The sequence below is a fragment of the Hyperoodon ampullatus genome, assembly GCF_949752795.1.
Source record: "Hyperoodon ampullatus genome assembly, chromosome: 3".
Classification (NCBI taxonomy): Eukaryota; Metazoa; Chordata; class Mammalia; order Artiodactyla; family Ziphiidae; genus Hyperoodon; species Hyperoodon ampullatus.
In genome coordinates this window covers 23872257-23887825 of record NC_136916.1, presented here as the reverse complement: position 1 = coordinate 23887825, position 15569 = coordinate 23872257, and the positions used below count along the sequence as shown (strand labels likewise).

General features: G+C 39.2%; 1 protein-coding gene across 1 annotated transcript in view; it reads right to left on the bottom strand.

The window, feature by feature from the left end:
- KIN (Kin17 DNA and RNA binding protein) overlaps positions 1–15373 on the bottom strand; it is a gene marked incomplete at its 5' end in the record, with an annotated part of 36891 nt that extends 21518 nt beyond the window's left edge. The window contains 7 exons of the mRNA XM_079700156.1: positions 4472–4529; positions 5491–5539; positions 7952–8133; positions 8951–9073; positions 9158–9201; positions 11165–11259; positions 15260–15373. Of these exons, the coding sequence (XP_079556282.1) occupies positions 4472–4529; positions 5491–5539; positions 7952–8133; positions 8951–9073; positions 9158–9201; positions 11165–11259; positions 15260–15373 (665 nt within the window). The remainder of the gene's footprint in view (positions 1–4471; positions 4530–5490; positions 5540–7951; positions 8134–8950; positions 9074–9157; positions 9202–11164; positions 11260–15259) is intronic.
- Between the last annotated feature and the right edge of the window lie 196 nt (positions 15374–15569).

Genomic DNA, 15569 nt, shown 5'->3' with positions numbered 1-15569 from the left:
AAGAATAAAATACCTAGGAATAAATCTACCTAAGGAGGCAAAAGACCTGTATGCAAAAAACTGTAAGACAATGATGAAAGAAATTAAAGATGATACAAACAGATGGAGAGATACACCATGTTCTTGGATTGGAAGAATCAACATTGTGAAAATGACTATACTACCCAAAACAATCTACAGATTCAATGCAATCCCTATCAAACTACCAATGACCTTTTTCACAGAACTAGAACGAAAATCTTCACAATTTGTATGGAACCACAAAAGACCCCGAAGAGCCAAAGCAATCTTGGGAAAGAAAAACGGAGCTGGAGGAATCAGGCTCCCTGACTTCAGGCTATACTACAAAGCTACAGTAATCAAGACAGTATGGTACTGGCACAGAAACAGAAGTATAGATCAATGGAACAGGATAGAAAGCCAAGAGATAAACCCATGTATGTATGGTCACCTTATCTTTGAAAAAGGAGGCAAGAATATACAATAGAGAAAAGACAGCCTCTTTAATAAGTGGTGCTGGGAAAACTGGACAGTTACATGTAAAAGAATGAAGTTAGAACACTCCCTAACACCATACACAAAAATAAACAAAATGGATTAAAGACCTAAATGTAAGGCCACACACTATAAAACTCTCAGAGGAAAACATAGGCAGAACACTCTATGACATAAATCACAGCAAGATCCTTTTTGACCCACTTCCTAGAGAAATGGAAATAAAAAGAAAAATACACAAATGGGACCTAATGAAACTTAAAAGCTTTTGCACAGCAAATGAAACCATAAACAAGACAAAAAGACAACTCTCAGAATGGGAGAAAATATTTGCAAGCGCAGCAACTGACAAAGGATTAATCTCCAAAATATACAAACAGCTCATGCAGCTCAATATCAAAAAAACAAACAACCCAATCCAAAAATGGGCAAAAGACCTAAACAGACATTTCTTCAAAGAAGATATACAGATTGCCAACAAACACATGAAAGGATGCTCAACATCATTAATCATTAGAGAAATGCAAATCAAAATTACAATGAGTTATCACCTCACACCGGTCAGAATGGCCATCATCAAAAAATCTACAAACAATAAATGCTGGAGAGGGTGTGGAGAAAAGGGAATCCTCTTGCACTGTTGGTGGGAATGTAAATTGATACAGCCACTATGGAGAACAGTATGGAGGTTCCTTAAAAAACTACAAATAGAACTACCATATGACCCAGCAATCCCACTACTGGGTATATACCCTGAGAAAACCATAATTCAAAAAGAGTCATGTACCACAATGTTCACTGCAGCACTATTTACAATAGTCAGGATATGGAAGCATGCTAAGTGTCCATCGACAGATGAATGGATAAAGAAGATGTGGCAAATATATACCATGGAATATTACTCAGCCATAAAAAGAAACAAAATTGAGTTATTTGTAGTGAGGTGGATGGACCTAGAGTCTGTCCTACAGAGTGAAGTAGGTCAGAAAGAGAAAAAGAAACACCGTTTGCCAACACATATATATGGAATCTAAAAAAAAAAAAGGTTTTGAAAAACCTAGGGGCAGGACAGGAATAAAGACGGAGACATAGAGAATGGACCTGAGGACACACGGAGGGGCAAGGGTAAGCTGGGACAAAGTGAGACAGTGGCATGGACATATATACACTACCAAATGTAAAATAGATAGCTAGTGGGAAGCAGCCACATAGCACAGGGAGATCAGGTCGGTGCTTTGTGACCACCTAGAGGAGAGGGATAGGGAGGGTGGGAGGGAGATGCAAGAGGGAGGGGATATGGGGATATATGTATACATCTAGCTGATTCACTTCGATATACAGCAAAAACTAACACAACATTGTAAAGCAATTATACTCAATAAAGATGTTAAAAAAAAAGAGAGGGAAGCCCAAAGGAAAAACAGAAGTGAGAGCTGAGTAATCTTTGTTCCAGCAATGGGGAAGCAGGGCTTATCTTTGTGCCTCACACAGCCTAAATTATCCATTTTTGATATCTAGATCACTTAGTTAATTCTGGGTTTTAAATATATGAGATATTAATCAACAGGAAAATAAATCCGAACCTCTAAAAAAATATACCATAATTTCAGAAAAAGAAAACTTAGATAGTCTCTCCATTGTATTATCTGTGACACTATTTTCACATTATTATAGACAGTTGAGACTGAAGTCACAGAACTTGGTCAAATAAAACTAATGTTTTTACTAACAAAATCACAGTTTGGCATAGGGATGTAATAGGCTGAATAGCAGACCCCCAAAGCTATCAGGTCCTCATCCTTGGAACCTACAAATGTTACCTTATTTGGAAAAAGGGCCTTTGCAAATGGGATTAAGTTAAAGATTTTGAAATGAGATTGTTCTGGATTATCTGGGTGGGCTCTAACTGCAACCACATGCATCCTTTAAGAGGGAAGCAGGGACTTCCCTGGTGGCACAGTGGTTAAGAATCCACCTGCCAATGCAGGGGACATGGGTTCGATCCCTGGTCCAGGAAGATCCCACATGCTGTGGAGCAAATAAGCCCGTGCGCCAGAACTACTGAGCCTGCGCTCTAGAGCCCGCGCGCCACAACTACTGAAGCCCGCGCGCCTAAAGCCTGAGCTTCGCAACAAGAGAAACCACTACAATGAGAAGACCGGACACTGCAACGAAGAGTAGCCCCCGCTCGATGCAACTAGAGAAAGCCCACATGCAGCAACGAAGACCCAACACAACCGAATAAATAAATACATACATTAAAAAAATAAAATTAAAAAATAAATTTTAAAAAAAGAGGGAAGCAGAGGGGGATGGCACACAGAGGGGAAGGTGATGTGAAGATAGAGCAGATATGCAACCCAAAGCCCAGGAATGCCTGCAGCCATCAGAAGCCGGAAGAGGTGAGGAACAGATTCTCCCCAGAGACTCTGGGGGGAGCACAGGCCTGCAGACACCTTGATTTTGGCTCAAGGATACTGATTTCAGAACTCTGGCCTCCAGAGACAGAATCAATTTCTGCTGTTTCAAGCCACCTAGTTTGTGGTAACTTGTTACAGCAGCCATAGAAAACTAACATAAGGGCGATCAATTTGGGGCCCAGTGGGACCAATCTCAACATTCATCTACACTTAGGAATAACAAATAATAAAGGAAAATAGAAACACATAAGGGTCCAAAACTATATGGCATGTGTTAAGATATACTCCAGCCTGTCTTCCTGGTCATATCACAGCAATATTTTGAAAAGAAATTTTCTTTTCAAATATATCATATATAGAACCCAATTCACCAATTTCTTCATGATAGCTAATACAGATGTTACTACTGAAACACTTTGATCAAAGTTAAGACAGCTGGCAAGTCATCCTGAAGCAGTTAGGCACTGCTGACTCAGACTGCCTGTCTCCCTCAATTCTCCTAGACACTTACTTAGCCGTGCAAATAACCATTAGCCTGTAAACCAAAAAAAGAAAAAAAAAACTCGCAGAAACAAAAAACTGAGTTAGGTTAAATAAGCACCATGTAGAATATTAAGTAAAACAGCAAATCACCCAGCTTAAAACTAAATTCCAGTAGATACTGAATATACAGTGCCCTTCTGAATATCCTGTCTGAGTTATCTTTCACCTCCATAACCAAACTGCATGCACTGCACATCACAAGTATGCACAGATATTTGGTGAAAGAATATATGAGAACTGCAAGAGAAGAGAACATGAAAAGTACATATAAATACCTGACTATGTGCCATACCAGGGCTTGAAAAATTGCAGTTGAGGGCCAGATCCAGTCTGCTGCCTGTTTTTATAAATAAGATTTTATTGGAACACAGCCAAGCTCATTCACTTACGTATCATCTATGGCTGCATCCTCGCTCTGAGAGCAGAGTTAAGTGATGACAAAGACACATGGCCAACAAAGTCTAAAATATTTACTATGTGGCTCTTTATAGAAAAGGCTGGCCAAGTCTTGCTCAGTACCACACCATCTAGAAGGGAAGGCAATTATTACTGAGTGTCTACTAATGCACTTATATTCCTACCAGGTGCTAAGGAGATAGTTGAATAAGTTAGTCTCTGTTCTCAGAAAATCATAATAGAGCAGGTAAAACAACAAGTGTGTACTCCAGCTAACAAACTTGATAGTGGGCTATGACAGAACACTGAATAGTATTGCCATAGCACAGAAAGAACCTTGAAGTGGAGAAGCTTTCAGGGAGAAGTTAAGGTTTACCATGTGAAGCATTTAATGAAAATGAGCTTTTCCTTAAAAGATAGAATCAGCTCATCATAGGCAAATAAGAGAAAAACCAGTTCCTAAGAAAATAAAACAAAACAATCATTAAACAAAAAAGAAAAAGAGATGAAAATAACAACCAGAAAAAAATAATTCACAGTACTGCACCTTTTAAAATGTAGTAATCAACATTTCATCAAAATTTTCAGGTTCTAAGATACCTGTTCACATAGCTCACCTTGATTTGGAAGATGCTCCTCCCGAACTACATGCTCCTTTATTCAAATTAAATGTAACTGGAAGAAAAGAATTGGTATTCCATATGTATTTCAGGAAAATTATAATAAAACATCAGATATAATAAAACAAAATTATAATACAAATTATAATAAATATCACAATGCAGCTACATAGAAATTCATGGACATTTTGAATACATGAGAGCTGGAATGCTCCTACCCAGAGATCATAAACTCCTGTAAAATATACTGGACTGATGCTTACAGAGCTGGGAAAGACCATCATATGATGTAGCAGACAGCCTTGGCCACTTCCCCACTCCACTGCCCCTCTCTCCTTGGTAACAGGAATCCAATTTTGTTTGGGTGTCCACACCCCTCACGTATGGCTTGGAGGATGCTATGGTCTGAAGGTTTGTGTCCCCTCCCAAATCCAAATGCTGAAAACCTAATGCCCAAGGTGATAGGACTAGGGGGTGGGACCTGTGGGACGTGATGAGTAAGGCTCTTTGGTCTAAACCAATCAAAATAATTCCACTCCCTTTCCAAGTGACTGTTTTTGAGGTGGACATGTGATACAGTCTGGTCAATGACATTCAAAAGGAAGTCTGCTGCTGGGAAGAAGGTCTTCTAGGAAAAGTTTCCTTGCTCACAGGGGACTCCAAAGGACAGAGATGCTCTCTGTCGTCTTCTGGACAATGCTGGGTCTGCATATGACGGCTGGACTGCTGGCAGCCACCTTGTGTCCAGCTGCTGATAGTGTGGCATCCAGAACCATCCTACCTCTGGGACTCTTGGCATGGCAAGGTATTTCCTTATTGTTTAGGCTCATTTTACTCAGCCTGGTTACTTGTTGCTGTAGGCATTCCATCCAATTCATTGTTATCACCTTTTCATTTTACTGATGAGAATAATCCAGACAGATAACACCTCTTGCTCCCAAACATGTCGCTAGTTTTTGGCAGAGCCAATACAAAAGCATCCATACTAAAAAAGGAAGAAAGAAAAGTAAAACTACCTTTTTCTTCATCATTTTCTCTGCTTAATTCCGTAAAAACAGGGACTTCCTTTAAAAAAAAAAGTTTGAAGGTTTGGTTCACAACTGCATTTACCATCAATATTCAATAGTCCTTAATTATGACTTGCTACCTAAAATGGTTAAGATACTAATTAAGAAATTATATGTATTGCAAATATTCTCCAATAAAGAATTATTCTATGGGGGAAAAAAGTAGCTTTTCTGTACCAAACTGTAGAAGTTTACCTACATTTTTATTTCTATTACAATTTAAGCAGGAAACAACAACATAAAGCAATAAACTCTAGGAATCTCAGCTGGAGGATTACTTTAAACAGCAAAATCTTTCTCTTTTGTAGTACGCTTTAGTGTAATGAGCAAGGGTCTAAGACTAACTCGAAGACGACTGTGTATAAAATCCTCCTCTGCCACTTATGAGCCTTGTCATCTCGGTCAATCTCATCATCTCCCTGAAGGCTCAGTCATTACATCTTTAAAGTAGGGATAACCTACATATTTAGAGTTATGGTAAGGGTTAATTAGGATAATATAAATAAAACACTTAGCATAGTGCCTGCTGTAGTGTTTGATAAATGTTAATTGTTGTTACTACTGATAAATAAGAAGGATGACCTTGAGATCTAGCTAAAATATTTTGTTAGGTAATGTCCATATAGGATTTCACAAAGGAACACAAAAAAACATGATCTTACTCTGAAAAAACTGATATGTTTAAATGTAGAATGAGGAAGCACTGATCAATAGAATTTCCCCTGCTTTTTTGGGTAAAGATACTGTTTACACCTGAAAAGTACAATTAACTTGAAGGTTTTAGCAATATTAAGCTAAAATGTTACAGAGCAATAATGTTATTCCAAAAAGTAAACCTCTTTCCTCAGTACAAGGTGTGAATCCTTTGTGATTTCCACGATAGGAAGTTATAATTTTTTCTCTATTGAAAATGAAGATTTAAATTTTTAAAAAGCAAGAGAATAAAAAGCTTTCAGTCTTAAGGAGTTTAAATTTCACATTTACAGCAGTTTAAACACCGTTCCTGTTTTAATTTAATGTAGAAAACTCCTAAAAGATTGTGCGACAATATGCATGCTAATGTAAGAAACGTAACACACACTCACTCTCTCACTTATCAAAGAGTTCAATCAACATGGTACAAAAGTTGATTCACAAAGTGATTCTCACTGATGTCTTAATTCTCATCGCCTGCTACTTCCTGCATCACTGTACTCAACGGCTCATACAACATGTGCTCCACAATGATCAGAGCAGCTGTACTCATAATAGCTAAACACTGGAAACAAGCCACAGGCTTCTCAACAGGAGAATGGATAAATAAATTGTATTTTATTCGTAAAATGAAATACATCAATCAAAAAAAAAGTGTGAAGCACTGATAGGAAAGGATGTAGACGAACTACACATACAGAACATTATGGTGAGCTAAGGAAGCCAGACACAGAGAGAACAAACTGGATGATTCCACTCCTACGAAGTTCAAGGGCAGACTAAACTAACCAACAATCAATAGTATATCAGAACAGTGCTTTCTTCTTAGAGGACAAGGAATATTAATTGGGAATGGGCATGAGGGAACCTTCTAGGATACTAGAAATGTTCCATACCTTGATCTGAGTGGTGGCCACATGGACTACCTATCTATTGATCCATCCATCCATCCATCTAAAGACACATACATATGTGAAAGTTCATCGAGCTGTAACCTTAAGATTAATGCACATCATCCACTTTACTTCATGTGTGCTACACCACAATAAAAAGTTTTTAAAAATACTAAATGGCTAGTAGTTTCACATACACACTAGGCTGTATTTTCCTGCTCAAACACAACTTCTAGTATGTAAGCTCCTTGAGGGCAGGGATTTTTATCTTTTGACCACTGGCTGTATCCCCAGTGCCTAGAACGCCTGGCACACAGGAGGTGATCAATAAATGTCTGTTGAAATAAATGCCTTGATCTAGTTATTCTAACACCTGAACCAACTTTATCATGCTTCCCCTTCCCCATCTACCTGGATTTTACCCATTAATTCCTCAAGACTCCTCAGCCTAGGGAATGTATCTACCTCCAAATATTCTAGGTCCTCCCCAGGCTGGAGCAAGTGCCAGCCCTCTGTGTGCTCACACACTGTGTTCATCCCCAGCACTGCATTAATTATAATCAGTTGAAATGCTGTTTATGCCTTTGCCACTAGCTACTGACTCTGTTTTAGAGATGAGGAAACTGAGGTTTAGAAGATTCCATAATTACACAAACTTGTGAAGTCAGTAAGTCAGGAATGGACCCAGGTTTGTCTCAACTCCACAGCCTGGTCTTTGATACCTGGCTGTGCTCTTTCTCCTACAAAACTCGTTCAAGGCTTAAACAAACAAGCGATTTTGCTTCTTCAGACCTTTGTCTATTGTCTCTCTTGATGATGCCCACCTGCTCTCTCCCCTCCAGACCTCTTCTCACTTGTTCTTGAATAAATTTGGCAGTTTTTTCTTCGTCGTCAAGGTCCTGCTTCTTCTTCTTCTCTAGTTCCAGCTGCCGGCGGATCGTCTCAGGGTCCCTATCTATATACTGAATATACCAGCCTTTTGGTGTTTCGTCCACTTTGCACAAGCCTTAAAAAAAGTAATGGACACTATAATTGTGAATACAATCAAAGCTGAAAGTACATCTAAATGTGGTCTCTCTCTGCAGTATTTACTCATTCATTCAAATACACTCATTCAAACACATTCAGGTACACAAATTCATACAGCACGTGAATTTTCCACATTTACAGTTAGTGACATTTAGACTTTAATTGGAATATTTTATCTCTTTAAAGAGAAAAGAAATATTATTTTGATTTTTGACTAGGTTGAGACAACACATTTAAACAAGGAAAACATAAAAAAAGCATTATCTTGCTTAGTAATTATTCAACTGTCTCTAAGTACTTAACATCCACTGAGTACAGGATATTCTGCTAACTTAACCAAGCAGAAATCTTCCCCAAAATGGAATAAAGAAACACATTGAATAACTAATACCTTGATACAAACTGTCTTTCTCTGTTCTTTTCCTGAACTTTCCATCCTATTAGAAATGGAAAAAGAGGCAGCAAATTTAAAAACTGCCTTAAGAAGGGGTAACCAAAGTTTCCCAAAGTGCAATGAAAGTAGGGGGAAAAGTGGAAGAGGACGGGTACTGGTCCTTAACCTAACAAGCGGATGCTTCAGGGATGCATCTTTGCACTGTTGAAAGAATCACTCCAGACGCTCTTACGCACCTGCAGCGCACAAAATCGATCCTGGAAGATGATGCTCCTCTCCACCAGTTTCTAGTTGCCCTACTCATCCTCTTTTTCATAAATTTACACAGAAAATATGATCATTCTCTCTCTCCCTGCAGGGCAGCCATATAACAACTGTTCACACCATGTCTTGATCTTACCTTCTCTGCCCAGCCACTTAGTAAAATCTGTCAGCGTCTCCCACTGCGTGGCGTTCATGTGGATATGCTCTCGGTGGCTGATGTACTCATTGTAAACGATGTTGTTGTGAACCCTCTTGGTTCCTAAGAAGAAATCAGGACACTGCTGACCCTGAGCAGATGATGAGATTATAAAGTCATTATGGGCACAAGACTTAAGATACTTACCAAAGCGTCTCCTGAGAAGTTCTAGGAAGTCATTTCGGAATTCCCTAATAAAGTAGGAAGGGAAAGCATTAAGGTAATGTCTACAAACAAATAGCATCACCTTCTGAAATTTAAGCCATTGTATAGTTTGCATGAGCACATGATATATAAAACATCTATGTGAATATCTGTTCCGAACCTTTGAAAACGGAACAAGGGAAAAATCCTGACAGATTATAGCTTTCAAGAATTAAAGTTCAAAGTCAAGTTGGAACTTTTTGTCTTGGTAAAGGTGGCACAGCAAAAGTGACCACACATCTTTGGAGCGGATTCTTCATGGAGTCTCAGTGCTACTGAATGTGGCATAGTCATCTCATTCTATTGATAATAAAACATGAAGTTGGCACTTAATGTGTCCCTCTGAGCTGAGCACACTGTGTTAAGTGACAGATAAACATAGGTGAATAAAGATATACATTCTGACCAAGACGTTTACAGGTGAAGAGAAAGAGAAGGCTGTTCCCATCTGGCACAGAAACATGAAAGCATCACTTGATATTTGAGAAATGACAGACATATAGACAATAGTTATTTCAAATTAAGTATTCAGTAGATATTTTCTCAAAAATAAACAAAGTGAGCCTGTCAGGTCAAGGAAAACAACTGACGGTATTTGTTGTCAATGATAAAATTGAGCTTTCAAGTAAAAAATGTGAATTCGGGTAAACTAGTGTCCGCCACCATGAGTCTGACATACTTCTCAATACTTAAAGATGTTTCTGACAGCACTGAGTTGACATTAGTGAATATGATTTTATGATATTGCATAATAAAATGTATCACTGTTCAGAATTTCAGAATACCTGTGTAACTCAATGAAGCAATATTTTCCAAATGACTGATGTGTGATGTTACAAAACCATGCATGGGTACAAGATCCACTTAAAGTAAAAGATCACATGGAGTTTAATGTCATAGAGTACAAAAGGTTTGCTATATGGTTTCTGATTCCACATTGCAACTAACCTTTAAGAAACTACCACGCCATTGTGTTTCAATGTAGTATCATAGAAGAATAGCCAAAATTATGTGAAAAGGCTATTAAAATACTCCCCCCAATTCCAACTACACATCTGTGTAAAAGCTGGACTTTCTCTAAGTATTTCAACCTAGAAACATTTCAGAAGAGAATGAAGGTAGAAGCAGATGTGAGAATACAACTGTGTTCTATGAAGACAGACACTGAAGAGATTTGCAAAAATGTAGAACAACGCCACTCTTATTTTTTTGTGTGCTGGAAAATATAGTTAATTTTCACGTAAAAATGTTATTTTAACTGTAATAGGCTTATATTGTGATTTTAAATGAATAAATTTTTTTAATGTCTCAGTTTTAATCCCTAATTTACATGCTATAACCCACATAAACAAAAGTCTTTGGGGTTTAAGACCAAAAGGTCTAAAACCCTGGAAAGAAAGAAAGGGATGGAGGCAAGACTAAATATTAATTGTAATAATAATAATTAACAGCTAATATTAATCGAGTACTGACCACTCTTCTAAATACCTGCAAAGTATTAACTCATTTAATCTTTGCATAACCCCTATGAAGGAAAGACAATACTTGAAAGGTACAAAACCTACGGATGAGGGGACTAAAGCACAGAGAAACTGAGTAAGTTCACCCAAAGTCACACAGCTCCTGAGTGGAGAAGCCAGGGTTTGAAGGACTTAAAAGACAAGCAGTCTGACTCCAGACCTGTGCTCTTAGCCACAAGTGTTTTAGACTGAGCGATGGTTTTTCATAGGTTTGAAGTGAATGGAAGAAAGACTGATTTGTGCGACATACTTTTTTAACAATTCCACACAATGATAAACTGTCAAAACAAAAACTGAGCACAAAGATAATACAGCTATCACATTAACATGTAAGGAATAAACAGAGCTTCCAATATATTAAATATTAAGCATCTATTAAATGTCCAACTGAATAAAGCTTATGATATAAGGATGGCTTTGAGTTACTTACTCTGAAAAATAATCCATAAACTGCTGAGGATTTTCTGAAGCCAGCAGTAGTTGTCTCTGATGAGATTCGGACATACAATGACACTTAAAGCCATTCTACAAAAATGTAAAGGTAGTGGTTAAATCTTGATTTAGCTCATTATAATAGGCCCTAAATATAAGTATTTAATTAAATCCTAAAAAGCTGCTCTTTGATGATAAACTGTAAAAAATAATCAAGTCACTGGCTGTAGGCACCCTATCGTTCTAAAAAAATTTTTTTATAAAGTTGAGTTTTGCAACCCTGCTAATCAAAGAATCCCAGAAGATTAAAGAGACAGAAAAATACTGCTTTAGAAAACAGACATTAGTAAGAAACATTACAGGGCACAGTAACAGAGGAGTGATTTTATTTTTTTTTTTTTTTTTTTTTTTTTTTTTTTTTGCGGTACGTGGGCCTCTCACTGTTGTGGCCTCTCCCGTTGCAGAGCACAGGCTCCGGACGCGCAGGCTCAGCGGCCATGGCTCACGGGCCCAGCCGCTCCGCGGCATGTGGGATCCTCCCAGACCGGGGCACGAACCCGTGTCCCCTGCATCGGCAGGCGGACTCTCAACCACTGCGCCACCAGGGAAGCCCTGATTTTATTTTTTGACTCAATTTAACAAATTCCTATTGGGCACCTACTTCATACCAAGTGTTATGCAAGCGTTTCGAGGACTATAACAAAGTAAGATGGGTCATTAGTGAATTTCCATTAAGGAAACTATTTTCACTCACTTTCCTATACTTTAGCTCATTACCCAAAATACACTTGCATTTTATACATAAACCTTACTTTATCATACTAAATCTGTATCTTCTTCAGATGATTGTAAAAAACATGCAAATTTTGACTTTGTGTCTATTCTACTTAACATTTGAACCTGATTCTCCACTAGTAAGAGAAATGAAAAATGTGCCTCTCCTCTGTCTCCCCCATCTTGGTGAACAGCACTGTCCTGTACCGTCACCCAGGCCAGGACCAAGGACAGCATCCCAGAGTCCTCCACCTCCACTCAGCACTACATCTACTCCGCCGTCCTAATAACTTACCCAGTCCCTCGGCTCAATCCCATTGCCACTGCCCTCATTTCAACACACAATCTTGCTTAGAGCAGTTTCCTAATCTTCAGTCACCCACAGATGCCTACACAATTCTTGCCTCTTCTGTGCCCTACCTATGCATTACTCTTCCTTAACTGCATCTTAAAAGGAAACTTGATATCAGTCTCATAAACGAAAAACCAGCACCACTTTCCATAAATTACAAATAAATCAGTAAGATGAAAGCAAAATAATGTTATTAAATTCTAGAAACTCAAGGGAGTGGATGGGCAGGAGGGGAACACTCGGGATCTGACCTTCCCCCCCTCAATCTTCTTGTATTAGAGACAGAGACAGGGGAGGGGGCTTGTAGGGGTCAGCTTCTCCTCCCCCAGGCAGGGAAGGGCAATGAACAGATGTGAGGGCAAACAGGTCAGAATCACCCCAAGTGTCTTACTCTGAAAAGTAGTAATTAAAAGAGAGAATCAAACGTGTCTTCTCTTTCCCTGAGGAATTCTATTTTAGGATAACATTTGAGGATAACCAAATAACCCTAGTTAATGAGAAAAAGCTCATTTTTACGAAAGAATGGTGGTCAACAATAAATGTAAAAAGAACCAGAAGAATAACCACTTTGCAACTTCTAATGAAATAAGTGACTCAAGCAAAGATGTTAAAACACATGAGTAAAAGGCTGATGGGAAATTGGAGCTATGGGCACGATTCCACACTCCACTAGTATTTGTTACCGGTTCCCCCATAGTTACTTGCTCTTGCAAAGGGGAAAATATTACTTTCCAACATTACTTTACAGGCTGTCAACTGTACTCAATTTTCTTGGCACTACCAGACATCATGGGCTTCCTTATTTGATGCAATGTGATACACACAGGGTCACCTATCAAGGATTCTGCTCCCAAATATTTAACCTGAACCTAATCAAGCCTTCAGACCTAAGTTCCAGTTTACAAAAACTACAAGAGTTAGAGAAAGAAGACGAACGACAACCACAAGAAAAGTTAATTGTTAAAGGGGGAATCCTCTAGGATCATTACTGGCCTGGCCTCTTCAAGTCAATGTCAAGAGAAACAACTGAGGGGAAGGGAGGGAATCCTATTTTAAATTTAGAATTGAGAGAGAATTAAAAGTCCTAACACCCGACACCACAGAGATTTTTAGGGCAATGAAACTATTCTGTATGATACTATAATGGTGGATATTTGTCATTATACATTTGTCCAAACCCACAGAATGTTCAACACCAAGAGTGAACCTTAATACAAACTATGGACTTTGGTGCTAATGATGTGCCAATGTAGTGTTATTGGTTGTAACAAATGTACCATTCTGTTGCACCAGGTTGATAGTTGGGGAGGCTGTACATGTTGAGGGCAGGGTGGGTACGAGAAATCTCTGTACCTTCTGCTCATTTTTGCTGTGAACCTGAAACTGCTCTAAAAAATGGTCTATTTTTTTAAAAGTTCAAATAACCAAATCCAATGTATAGCTTTTGACTGGATCTGGGTTTTTTTGTTTGTTTGTTTTTGTTTTTACTTTATTTTATTCAGGTATAGTTGATTTACAATGTTGTGTTAATTCCTGCTGTACAGCAAAGTGATTCAGTTATATATATATATATATATATACATACATACATACATATATAATTCTTTTTCATATTCTTTTCCATTATGGTTTATCACAGGATATTGAATATAGTTCCCCGTTTTAAACAAACTGTTTTAAAAAGCATTCATGGGAACAACTGAGAAAATGTGACTATGGAGTATGCACCAGATGATATGAAGAAATATTTATTAATTTTGTTACGTGTGATGACATATATTATGGCTATATAGAAAAATATCCTAATATTTTAGAGGAGCGTATTTAAATATTTATAGGTGAAATACCCCGATGCTTGTAATTTACTTTACATATTTCAGAGAAAAGGAAACATGGCAAAGTACTTAAAATGTTAAGTGAAACTTAAAGTGTTAAATCTGGGTAGTGGATATATGGATGTTCCCTGTACTAGTCTCTAGTTTTCTGTGTAAGAATTTTACCTTGACTAGTAGTAAAGAGAACTAAAGAGAAATGAAAGAGAATAACTGTATCAGTGTTATTCAACGTGAGGCCCACCTAAAGTATCTCATCCCTCACTTGCAGAAACACTGGATTAGATTATTCCAAGTGCCCAGTGTTCTTCCTTTCCTACCCAATTCAATCTCCAGAGAAAAACGTGATCCTGTCACTAGCCTGCTCTCAATTTTTCCAGGTGCTTCATCATCCATCTAAATAATGGGGAAAAGTGTAAACTCCACAGCACAGCAACGTTTTTTCAAGATCTGCTCAAAGAGCCCTTGAGCCACTTTACACATAATTCACTCATTTAAAACTCACAACAATCTTACAAGTAGGGACACTTACTATTCTCACTTTTCAGATAAGTAAACAGGCAGAGACAGTGTGACTTGTCGGCTTCCTAATTCTGATTCTGACCCCAGAGGCCACATCTCACTCGCGATAACATCCTGGTCCTGGCACATGGCAGGTGCTCGATAAATGCTTGTTAGGTGACTAGTGTGCAAGAACTTAGTTCTCCTTTTTCATCTGATCCCGAAAAGAGGTGTGTACACCCTGATCATGTCTAAGAGCCACGTCAAGTCAGAGACGTCTGTTACTGTCACTCCCGGGCGTCCGGCTCGGTACTGTTCACCCCCCGTTTCTTGACGACTTGAGTGGGGTCACTTCTCCGAGGCCTGCAAAACCTTTTCTTACTTCATTTCTTTTTTGGGGTTAGACTGGGGAACAAGGAGGTGTCAAAGGCCACTGGTTCCCCGCCAGGACGGGGGATGAAGGGAAGGACGGCCCTACTAAGTTGAGTCCTTGACTCACCCTGCGCAGCCCCCACGACTAGGGACGGGAGACCCAGGCCCTCACCCCGGCGTCGGGGACCTCAGCCTGCATCTCCAGCGGGGTCCCTCCGGGGAGAGGAGGGGGTGGGCACGGGGCCGCCCCGGGCCCGCTTACCTCGTCCCGGCACTGCTTCTGGCACATCTGGCAATACCAGCGCAACTTCTGAAGCCCCTTGGACTTGATCCTGTTGGCGATGGCCTTAGGGGTAAGAAAATCTGATTTCCCCATCGCGCCCTCTGCAGCAACAACTTTCAGGAGCCCAGCGCCTGGTTAACCGGAAGCGGAACAGGGCTGGCGGGGGTGGGCAGGACAAATACCCTCGGCTAGTCGGAAGGAGGTGGGGCTTCGGAAACTTGGGCACCACCTTCCCCAACGCTCGCGAGGCTTCGTTCAATCCTGCGGGAAGAAGCGAGACTGAATGAGA